The sequence below is a fragment of the Lampetra fluviatilis genome, unplaced genomic scaffold (assembly GCF_964198595.1).
Source record: "Lampetra fluviatilis unplaced genomic scaffold, kcLamFluv1.1 SCAFFOLD_978, whole genome shotgun sequence".
NCBI lineage: Eukaryota > Metazoa > Chordata > Hyperoartia > Petromyzontiformes > Petromyzontidae > Lampetra > Lampetra fluviatilis.
In genome coordinates, this window is record NW_027620873.1 from 25,001 (window position 1) to 36,515 (window position 11,515).

Here is an 11,515-nt window from a genome sequence, read left to right on the forward strand (position 1 = left end):
GGTGGTGGTGGTGGTGAGTGGTGTGGTGATGTGGTGGTGAGTGGTGGTGGTGGTGGTGGTGGTGGTGGTGGTGGTGGTGGTGGTGAGTGGTGGTGGTGGTGGTGGTGGTGAGTGGTGGTGAGTGGTGGTGGTGGTGAGTGGTGGTGGTGAGTGGTGAGGTGGTGGTGAGCGGTGTGGTGGTGGTGGTGAGTGAGTGGTGGTGAGTGGTGGTGGTGAGCGGTGGTGGTGAGTGGTGGTGGTGGTGAGTGGTAGTGGTGAGCGGTGGTGGTGAGTGGTGGTGGTGGTGGTGGTGGTGAGTGGTAGTGGTGAGCTGGTGGCGGTGGTGGTGGTGGTGAGTGGTGGTGGTGGTGGTGAGTGGTGGTGGTGGTGGTGGTGGTGAGTGGTGGTGGTGGTGGTGAGCGGTGGTGGTGAGTGGTGGTGGTGAGTGGTGGTGGTGAGCGGTGGTGGTGAGTGGTGGTGGTGAGCGGTGGTGGTGAGTGGTGGTGGTGAGTGGTGGTGGTGAGGGTGGGTGAGCGGTGGTGGTGAGTGGTGGTGGTGAGTGGTGGTGGTGAGTGGTGGTGGTGAGTGGTGGTGGTGAGTGGTGGTGGTGAGCGGTGGTGGTGAGTGGTGGTGGTGAGTGGTGGTGGTGAGCGGTGGTGGTGAGCGGTGGTGGTGAGTGGTGGTGGTGAGTGGTGGTGGTGAGTGGTGGTGGTGAGCGGTGGTGGTGAGCGGTGGTGGTGAGCGGTGGTGGTGAGTGGTGGTGGTGAGTGGTGGTGGTGAGTGGTGGTGGTGAGTGGTGGTGGTGAGCGGTGGTGGTGAGCGGTGGTGGTGAGTGGTGGTGGTGAGCGGTGGTGGTGAGTGGTGGTGGTGAGTGGTGGTGGTGAGTGGTGGTGTGGTGAGCGGTGGTGGTGAGTGGTGGTGGTGAGTGGTGGTGGTGAGCGGTGGTGGTGAGCGGTGGTGGTGAGCGGTGGTGGTGGTGGTGGTGGTGAGCGGTGGTGGTGAGTGGTGGTGGTGAGTGGTGGTGGTGAGCGGTGGTGGTGAGCGGTGGTGGTGGTGAGTGGTGGTGGTGGTGAGTGGTGGTGGTGAGTGGTGGTGGTGAGCGGTGGTGGTGAGTGGTGGTGGTGGTGAGCGGTGGTGGTGAGTGGTGGTGGTGAGCGGTGGTGGTGGTGGTGAGTGGTGGTGGTGAGCGGTGGTGGTGAGTGGTGGTGGTGGTGAGTTGTGGTGGTGAGTGGTGGTGGTGAGCGGTGGTGGTGAGTGGTGAGTGGTGGTGGTGAGCGGTGGTGGTGAGTGGTGGTGGTGAGTGGTGGTGGTGAGCGGTGGTGGTGGTGGTGAGCGGTGGTGGTGAGTGGTGGTGGTGGTGAGCGGTGGTGGTGAGTGGTGGTGGTGGTGAGTGGTGGTGGTGGTGAGTGGTGGTGGTGAGTGGTGGTGGTGGTGGTGGTGGTGGTGAGCGGTGGTGGTGAGTGGTGGTGGTGGTGAGTGGTGGTGGTGGTGAGTGGTGGTGGTGAGTGGTGGTGAGTGGTGGTGGTGGTGGTGGTGGTGGTGGTGGTGGTGAGTGGTGGTGGTGGTGGTGGTGGTGAGCGGTGGTGGTGGTGGTGGTGAGTGGTGGTGGTGGTGGTGGTGAGTGGTGGTGGTGGTGGTGGTGGTGAGTGGTGGTGGTGGTGAGCGGTGGTGGTGAGCGGTGGTGGTGGTGGTGAGCGGTGGTGGTGGTGGTGAGCGGTGGTGGTGGTGGTGAGTGGTGGTGGTGAGTGGTGGTGGTGGTGGTGGTGGTGGTGGTGAGTGGTGGTGGTGAGTGGTGGTGGTGAGTGGTGGTGGTGGTGGTGGTGGTGGTGAGTGGTGGTGGTGGTGGTGGTGGTGGTGGTGGTGAGTGGTGGTGGTGGTGGTGGTGGTGGTGGTGAGCGGTGGTGGTGAGTGGTGGTGGTGGTGAGTGGTGGTGGTGGTGAGTGGTGAGTGGTGGTGGTGAGTGGTGGTGGTGAGTGGTGAGTGGTGGTGGTGGTGGTGGTGGTGGTGGTGGTGGTGAGTGGTGAGTGGTGGTGGTGAGTGGTGGTGGTGAGTGGTGAGTGGTGGTGGTGAGTGGTGAGTGGTGGTGGTGGTGGTGGTGGTGGTGGTGGTGGTGAGTGGTGGTGGTGAGTGGTGGTGGTGGTGAGTGGTGGTGGTGGTGGTGAGTGGTGGTGGTGAGTGGTGGTGGTGGTGGTGGTGAGTGGTGGTGAGTGGTGGTGGTGGTGGTGGTGGTGGTGAGCGGTGGTGGTGGTGGTGAGTGGTGGTGGTGGTGGTGGTGGTGGTGGTGGTGAGTGGTGGTGGTGAGTGGTGGTGGTGGTGGTGGTGAGTGGTGGTGGTGGTGGTGAGTGGTGGTGGTGGTGGTGGTGGTGGTGGTGAGTGGTGGTGGTGAGTGGTGGTGGTGGTGGTGGTGAGTGGTGGTGGTGGTGGTGGTGGTGAGTGGTGGTGGTGGTGAGTGGTGGTGGTGGTGGTGGTGGTGAGTGGTGGTGGTGGTGAGCGGTGGTGGTGGTGGTGAGTGGTGGTGGTGGTGGTGGTGGTGGTGGTGAGTGGTGGTGGTGAGTGGTGGTGGTGGTGGTGGTGAGTGGTGGTGAGTGGTGGTGGTGGTGGTGGTGGTGGTGGTGAGCAGTGGTGGTGGTGGTGAGTGGTGGTGGTGGTGGTGGTGGTGGTGGTGGTGGTGAGCAGTGGTGGTGGTGGTGAGTGGTGGTGGTGAGTGGTGGTGGTGAGTGGTGGTGGTGAGCAGTGGTGGTGGTGGTGAGTGGTGGTGGTGAGTGGTGGTGGTGAGTGGTGGTGGTGAGTGGTGGTGGTGGTGAGTGGTGGTGGTGAGTGGTGGTGGTGGTGAGTGGTGGTGGTGAGCGGTGGTGGTGGTGAGTGGTGGTGGTGGTGAGTGGTGGTGGTGAGTGGTGGTGGTGGTGAGTGGTGGTGGTGAGTGGTGGTGGTGAGTGGTGGTGGTGGTGAGTGGTGGTGGTGAGCGGTGGTGGTGAGCGGTGGTGGTGGTGAGTGGTGGTGGTGGTGAGTGGTGGTGGTGAGTGGTGGTGGTGGTGAGTGGTGGTGGTGAGTGGTGGTGGTGAGCGGTGGTGGTGGTGGTGAGCGGTGGTGGTGAGTGGTGGTGGTGAGTGGTGGTGGTGAGTGGTGGTGGTGAGTGGTGGTGGTGAGTGGTGGTGGTGGTGAGTGGTGGTGGTGAGTGGTGGTGGTGAGTGGTGGTGGTGGTGGTGAGTGGTGGTGGTGGTGAGTGGTGGTGGTGGTGAGTGGTGGTGGTGGTGGTGAGTGGTGGTGGTGAGTGGTGGTGGTGGTGAGTGGTGGTGGTGGTGAGTGGTGGTGGTGGTGAGTGGTGGTGGTGGTGAGTGGTGGTGGTGGTGAGTGGTGGTGGTGGTGGTGAGTGGTGGTGGTGGTGGTGGTGGTGAGCGGTGGTGGTGAGTGGTGGTGGTGGTGGTGAGTGGTGGTGGTGGTGAGTGGTGGTGGTGAGCGGTGGTGGTGAGTGGTGGTGGTGAGTGGTGGTGGTGGTGGTGAGTGGTGGTGGTGGTGAGTGGTGGTGAGCGGTGGTGGTGGTGGTGAGTGGTGGTGGTGGTGAGTGGTGGTGGTGGTGGTGAGTGGTGGTGGTGAGTGGTGGTGGTGGTGGTGAGTGGTGGTGGTGAGTGGTGGTGGTGAGTGGTGGTGGTGGTGGTGAGTGGTGGTGGTGGTGAGCGGTGGTGGTGAGTGGTGGTGGTGAGTGGTGGTGGTGAGTGGTGGTGAGTGGTGGTGAGTGGTGGTGGTGGTGAGTGGTGGTGGTGAGTGGTGGTGGTGAGTGGTGGTGGTGAGTGGTGGTGGTGAGTGGTGGTGGTGAGTGGTGGTGGTGGTGGTGAGCGGTGGTGGTGAGTGGTGGTGGTGAGTGGTGGTGGTGAGTGGTGGTGGTGAGTGGTGGTGGTGGTGAGCGGTGGTGGTGAGTGGTGGTGGTGGTGGTGAGTGGTGGTGGTGGTGAGTGGTGGTGAGCGGTGGTGGTGAGTGGTGGTGGTGGTGGTGAGCGGTGGTGGTGAGTGGTGGTGGTGAGTGGTGGTGGTGAGTGGTGGTGGTGGTGGTGAGTGGTGGTGGTGAGTGGTGGTGGTGAGTGGTGGTGGTGAGTGGTGGTGGTGAGTGGTGGTGGTGAGTGGTGGTGGTGAGTGGTGGTGGTGAGTGGTGGTGGTGAGCGGTGGTGGTGGTGGTGAGTGGTGGTGGTGAGTGGTGGTGGTGGTGGTGAGTGGTGGTGGTGAGTGGTGGTGGTGAGTGGTGGTGGTGAGTGGTGGTGGTGAGTGGTGGTGGTGAGTGGTGGTGGTGAGTGGTGGTGGTGAGTGGTGGTGGTGGTGGTGGTGGTGAGTGGTGGTGGTGAGTGGTGGTGGTGGTGGTGAGTGGTGGTGGTGGTGAGTGGTGGTGGTGAGCGGTGGTGGTGAGTGGTGGTGGTGAGTGGTGGTGGTGAGTGGTGGTGGTGGTGGTGAGTGGTGGTGGTGAGTGGTGGTGGTGGTGGTGAGTGGTGGTGGTGGTGAGTGGTGGTGGTGAGCGGTGGTGGTGAGTGGTGGTGGTGAGTGGTGGTGGTGAGTGGTGGTGGTGAGTGGTGGTGGTGGTGGTGGTGAGCGGTGGTGGTGGTGGTGAGTGGTGGTGGTGAGTGGTGGTGGTGGTGGTGAGTGGTGGTGGTGGTGAGCGGTGGTGGTGAGTGGTGGTGGTGAGCAGTGGTGGTGGTGGTGAGTGGTGGTGGTGAGTGGTGGTGGTGAGTGGTGGTGGTGAGTGGTGGTGGTGGTGGTGAGCGGTGGTGGTGAGCGGTGGTGGTGAGTGGTGGTGGTGGTGAGTGGTGGTGGTGAGTGGTGGTGGTGAGCGGTGGTGGTGAGTGGTGGTGGTGAGCGGTGGTGGTGAGTGGTGGTGGTGAGTGGTGGTGGTGAGTGGTGGTGGTGAGTGGTGGTGGTGAGTGGTGGTGGTGGTGGTGAGTGGTGGTGGTGAGTGGTGGTGGTGAGTGGTGGTGGTGAGTGGTGGTGGTGGTGGTGAGCGGTGGTGGTGAGCGGTGGTGGTGAGTGGTGGTGGTGGTGAGTGGTGGTGGTGAGTGGTGGTGGTGAGCGGTGGTGGTGAGTGGTGGTGGTGGTGGTGAGTGGTGGTGGTGAGTGGTGGTGGTGAGTGGTGGTGGTGGTGGTGAGTGGTGGTGGTGAGTGGTGGTGGTGAGTGGTGGTGGTGAGTGGTGGTGGTGGTGGTGAGCGGTGGTGGTGAGCGGTGGTGGTGAGTGGTGGTGGTGGTGAGTGGTGGTGGTGAGCGGTGGTGGTGAGTGGTGGTGGTGGTGGTGAGTGGTGGTGGTGAGTGGTGGTGGTGAGCGGTGGTGGTGAGTGGTGGTGGTGAGCGGTGGTGGTGAGTGGTGGTGAGTGGTGGTGGTGAGTGGTGGTGGTGAGTGGTGGTGGTGAGTGGTGGTGGTGGTGGTGAGTGGTGGTGGTGAGTGGTGGTGGTGAGTGGTGGTGGTGAGTGGTGGTGGTGAGCAGTGGTGGTGAGCGGTGGTGGTGAGCAGTGGTGGTGGTGGTGAGTGGTGGTGGTGAGTGGTGGTGGTGGTGAGTGGTGGTGGTGAGTGGTGGTGGTGAGTGGTGGTGGTGAGCAGTGGTGGTGAGCGGTGGTGGTGAGCAGTGGTGGTGGTGGTGAGTGGTGGTGGTGAGTGGTGGTGGTGGTGGTGAGTGGTGGTGGTGAGTGGTGGTGGTGAGTGGTGGTGGTGAGTGGTGGTGGTGAGCAGTGGTGGTGAGCGGTGGTGGTGAGCAGTGGTGGTGGTGGTGAGCGGTGGTGGTGAGTGGTGGTGGTGAGTGGTGGTGGTGAGCGGTGGTGGTGAGCAGTGGTGGTGGTGGTGGTGGTGGTGGTGAGCGGTGGTGGTGAGTGGTGGTGGTGAGCGGTGGTGGTGAGCGGTGGTGGTGAGCAGTGGTGGTGGTGGTGAGCGGTGGTGGTGAGTGGTGGTGGTGAGTGGTGGTGGTGAGCGGTGGTGGTGAGTGGTGGTGGTGAGCAGTGGTGGTGAGCGGTGGTGGTGAGCAGTGGTGGTGGTGGTGAGCGGTGGTGGTGAGTGGTGGTGGTGAGTGGTGGTGGTGAGCGGTGGTGGTGAGCGGTGGTGGTGAGCAGTGGTGGTGGTGGTGGTGGTGGTGGTGAGCGGTGGTGGTGAGCGGTGGTGGTGAGCAGTGGTGGTGGTGGTGAGTGGTGGTGGTGAGCGGTGGTGGTGAGCAGTGGTGGTGGTGGTGAGTGGTGGTGGTGAGCGGTGGTGGTGAGCGGTGGTGGTGAGTGGTGGTGGTGGTGGTGAGCGGTGGTGGTGAGCGGTGGTGGTGAGTGGTGGTGGTGGTGAGTGGTGGTGGTGAGCGGTGGTGGTGAGTGGTGGTGGTGGTGGTGAGTGGTGGTGGTGAGTGGTGGTGGTGAGCGGTGGTGGTGAGCGGTGGTGGTGAGCAGTGGTGGTGGTGGTGAGTGGTGGTGGTGAGTGGTGGTGGTGAGCGGTGGTGGTGAGCGGTGGTGGTGGTGGTGAGTGGTGGTGGTGAGCGGTGGTGGTGAGCGGTGGTGGTGAGCAGTGGTGGTGGTGGTGGTGGTGGTGGTGAGTGGTGGTGGTGAGCGGTGGTGGTGAGCGGTGGTGGTGAGCGGTGGTGGTGAGTGGTGGTGGTGAGTGGTGGTGGTGAGTGGTGGTGGTGAGTGGTGGTGGTGGTGGTGGTGAGTGGTGGTGGTGAGTGGTGGTGGTGAGCAGTGGTGGTGGTGGTGAGTGGTGGTGGTGAGTGGTGGTGGTGAGTGGTGGTGGTGAGTGGTGGTGGTGAGTGGTGGTGAGCGGTGGTGGTGAGCGGTGGTGGTGGTGAGTTGTGGTGGTGGTGAGTGGTGGTGGTGAGTGGTGGTGGTGAGTGGTGGTGGTGAGTGGTGGTGGTGAGCGGTGGTGGTGAGCGGTGGTGGTGGTGGTGAGCGGTGGTGAGTGGTGGTGGTGAGTGGTGGTGGTGAGTGGTGGTGGTGAGCGGTGGTGAGTGGTGGTGGTGAGTGGTGGTGGTGAGTGGTGGTGGTGAGCGGTGGTGAGTGGTGGTGGTGAGTGGTGGTGGTGGTGAGTTGTGGTGGTGGTGAGTGGTGGTAGTTGTGAATGAAAAGGTGATGCTTTCGTGAGGGATGAGCTCCCCCCCCCTCCCCCCCCAGCCCCCCCTCCCAGCCCAGCCCCCCCCCCCCCAGCCCCCCCCCAGCCCAGCCCCCCCCCAGCCCAGCCCCCCCCGTGTCTCACCTCTGGGTCCAGGTTACTGACAAGAAGCACTGGGCTGGTGACGTTGCCATCCATCATCGGAGGTTGTCCACCCAGAGGCAGCCCCAGCCCCATCGGGGGGGAGGAGCCCATGGACATTTGAGACATCGCTGGGACAGGGAGACACGGAGAGACACGGAGAGACAGGGAGAGACACAGAGACACGGACACAGAGACAGGGACACAGAGACACAGACACAGAGACACAGACACACACGGACACGGAGACACAGAGACAGAGACACGGAAACACAGAGACACGGAGACACAGAGACACAGAGACACAGAGAGACAGAGACACAGAGACACAGAGACACAGACACACAGAAACACGGAGACACAGAGACACGGAGACACACACACAGAGACACACACACAGACACGCACACAGAGACACGGACACAGAGACACAGAGACACGGACACAGAGACAGGGACACACAGAGACACGGAGACACGGACACACGGAGACACAGAGACACGGACAGAGACACACACACAGAGACACGGAGACACACACACAGAGACACACACACAGAGACACGGACACACGGAGACACAGAGACACACGGACACAGAGACACACGGACACAGAGACACACGGACACAGAGACACAGAGACAGAGAGACAGAGACACAGACACAGACAGAGACACAGAGACACAGAGACACAGAGACAGAGAGACAGAGAGACAGAGACACAGAGACACAGAGACACGGACACAGAGACAGGGACACAGAAACACACACACAGAGACACACACACAGAGAGACACAGAGACACGGACACACAGAGACACACACACAGAGACACAGAGACACGGACACACAGAGACACAGAGACACAGAGACACACACACAGAGACACAGAGACACGCACACACCAATAACAAAGATCTCCCGTGTAGCCTCTCGCTCACCCACCCACTCAACCACTCACTCACTCAACCACTCACCCACTCACCCACCCAACCACTCAACCACTCACCCACTCACCCACTCACCCACTCAACCACTCACCCACTCAACCACTCACCCACTCACTCAACCACTCACTCACTCAACCACTCACCCACCCAACCACTCAACCACTCAACCACTCACCCACCCAACCACTCAACCACTCAACCACTCACCCACTCACCCACTCACTCAACCACTCACTCACTCAACCACTCACCCACCCAACCACTCACTCACTCACCCACACACTCACTCACCCACCCACTCACCCACCCACCCACTCACTCATTCACTCACCCACCCACCCACTCACCCACCCACTCACCCACTCACCCACCCACCCACCCACCCACCCACCCACCCACCCACCACTCACACACCCACCCACCCACTCACCCACCCACCCACCCACTCACTCACTCACTCACCCACCCACCCACTCACCCACCCACTCACTCAACCACCCACCCACTCACTCACCCACCCACCCACCTACCCACCCACCTACCCACTCACCCACCCACTCACCCACTCACCCACTCACTCACTCACCCACCCACTCACCCACCCAACCCACCCACTCACCGACCCACTCACCCACCCACTCACCCACCCACCCACTCACCGACCCACTCACCCACCCACTCACCCACTCACTCACCCACCCACTCACCCACCCACTCACTCACCCACCCACCCACCCACCCACCCACCCACCCACCCACCCACCCACTCACCCACCCACCCACTCACCCACCAACCCACCCACCAACCCACCCACTCACCCACCCACCCACTCACTCACCCACCCACTCACTCACCCACCCCCTCAACCACTCACTCACCCACCCACCCACTCACTCACCCACCCACCCACTCACTCACTCACTCACTCACTCACCCACCCACCCACCCACTCACTCACCCACCCACTCACCCACCCACCCACCCACCCACCCACTCACCCACCCACCCACTCACCCACCAACCCACCCACCCACCAACCACCCACTCACCCACCCACCCACCCACCCACTCACTCACCCACCCACTCACTCACCCACCCCCTCAACCACCCACCCACCCACTCACTCACCCACCCACTCACTCACCCACCCCCTCAACCACTCACTCACCCACCCACCCACTCACCCACCCACCCACTCACTCACCCACCCACCCACCCACTCACTCACCCACCCACCCACTCACCCACCCACCCACTCACCCACCCACCCACCCACTCACCCACCCACCCACCCACCCACTCACCCACCCACTCACCCACTCACCCACCCACCCACCCACCCACTCACCCACCCACTCACTCACCCACCCACCCACCCACTCACTCACCCACCCACCCACCCACCCACTCACTCACCCACTCACCCACCCACTCACTCACCCACCCACCCACCCACTCACCCACCCACCCACCCACCCACCCACCCACTCACCCACCCACCCACTCACCCACCCACCCACCCACTCACCCACCCACTCACCCACCCACCCACCCACCCACTCACCCACCCACCCACCCACCCACTCACCCACCCACTCACCCACCCACCCACCCACTCACCCACCCACTCACCCACCCACTCACCCACCCACCCACTCACCCGTTGGGGAGCTGTTTCCATAGTGGGAGGACTTGAGGAATGGGTTTCCCAGCAGGCCGGCTGAAGCCGGAGTTCCTACTCACAGCGCCACAGACAAAACAAAGGTGACCCGCGTAGCCTTGACCAGACGGCAGGGGCAAGTGCTGTTAGCGAGCACCCACTCACCCACCCACCCACTCACTCACCCACCCACCCACCCACTCACCCACCCACCCACTCACCCACCCACCCACCCACCCACTCACCCACCCACCCACCCACTCACCCACCCACTCACTCACCCACCCACTCAACCACCCACCCACTCACCCACCCACTCACCCACCCACCCACTCACCCACTCACCCACCCACCCACCCACCCACCCACCCACCCACTCACCCACCCACCCACTCACCCACCCACTCACTCACTCACTCACCCACCCACCCACTCACCCACCCACTCACCCACCCACCCACCCACTCACCCACCCACCCACCCACCCACTCACCCACCCACCCACTCACCCACCCACTCAACCACCCACCCACCCACTCACTCACCCACCCACTCACCCACCCACCCACCCACTCACCCACCACCCACCCACCCACTCACCCACCCACCCACTCACCCACCCACCCACCCACTCACCCACCCACCCACCCACTCACCCACCTACCCACCCACCTACCCACCCACCCACTCACCCACCCACTCACTCACCCACCCACTCACTCACCCCCCCACCCACCCACCCACCCACCAACCCACCCACCCACCCCCCCCCCACACTCACCAAGCAATGAGTTTTCCCCCATGCCCGAAGCTCCACCCCCGCCAAGACCGCTCATCCCAGCCGCGTGCATCATCAGCTGCTGCTGCTGCTGATGATGCAGCTGCTGCTGCTGCTGTTGCTGGTGGTGGTGGTAGGGGAGCTGTGGACCTCCGCCTAGGCCTAAGCCTCCTCCGCCTAGGCCCAGGCTCCCGCCTCCTCCACCGCCTAGGCCTAAGCCTCCTCCGCCTAGGCCTAAACCTAGGCCTCCTCCTCCTCCTCCGCCTCCGCCTAGGCCGATTTGGCCCGGTTGCCCCCCGCCGCTGGGCAGGTCGGAGCGAGTGTAGTCGCGGCTTTTGTCGTTGTTGTACTTAACGTTGAGCGCGAGCAGCTTGGAGAAGCCCACGCGCAGGGTGCAGCAGCCGTTGTAGATGTGCTGCCCGTCCAGTGTCTGGGTGGTACACACACAGTACACACACACACACACAGTGTACACACAGTACACACACACAGTACACACACACAGTACACACACACAGTACACACACACACACACAGTGTACACACAGTACACACAGTACACACACACAGTGTACACACACACACAGTGTACACACAGTGTACACACAGTACACACACACAGTGTACACACAGTACACACACACACAGTACACACACACAGCACACACACACACACAGTGCACACACAGTACACACACACACAGTACACACACACAGTACACACACACAGCACACACACACAGTACACACACACAGTACACACACACACACACACAGTGCACACACAGTACACCCACGCGCAGGGTGCAGCAGCCGTTGTAGATGTGCTGCCCGTCCAGTGTCTGGGTGGTACACACGTTACACACACAGTGTACACACACACACACAGTACACACACACAGTACACACACGGTACACACAGCACACACACAGTGTACACACACACACACAGTACACACAC

General features: G+C 62.8%; 1 protein-coding gene across 1 annotated transcript in view; it reads right to left on the reverse strand.

Moving 5' to 3' along the window:
* LOC144954460 (polypyrimidine tract-binding protein 2-like) overlaps window positions 1-10,984 on the reverse strand; it is a gene marked incomplete at both ends in the record, with an annotated part of 35,192 nt that extends 24,208 nt beyond the window's left edge. Inside the window, 3 exons of the mRNA XM_078884962.1 lie at window positions 7,169-7,296; window positions 9,777-9,851; window positions 10,558-10,984. Of these exons, the coding sequence (XP_078741088.1) occupies window positions 7,169-7,296; window positions 9,777-9,851; window positions 10,558-10,984 (630 nt within the window). The remainder of the gene's footprint in view (window positions 1-7,168; window positions 7,297-9,776; window positions 9,852-10,557) is intronic.
* Between the last annotated feature and the right edge of the window lie 531 nt (window positions 10,985-11,515).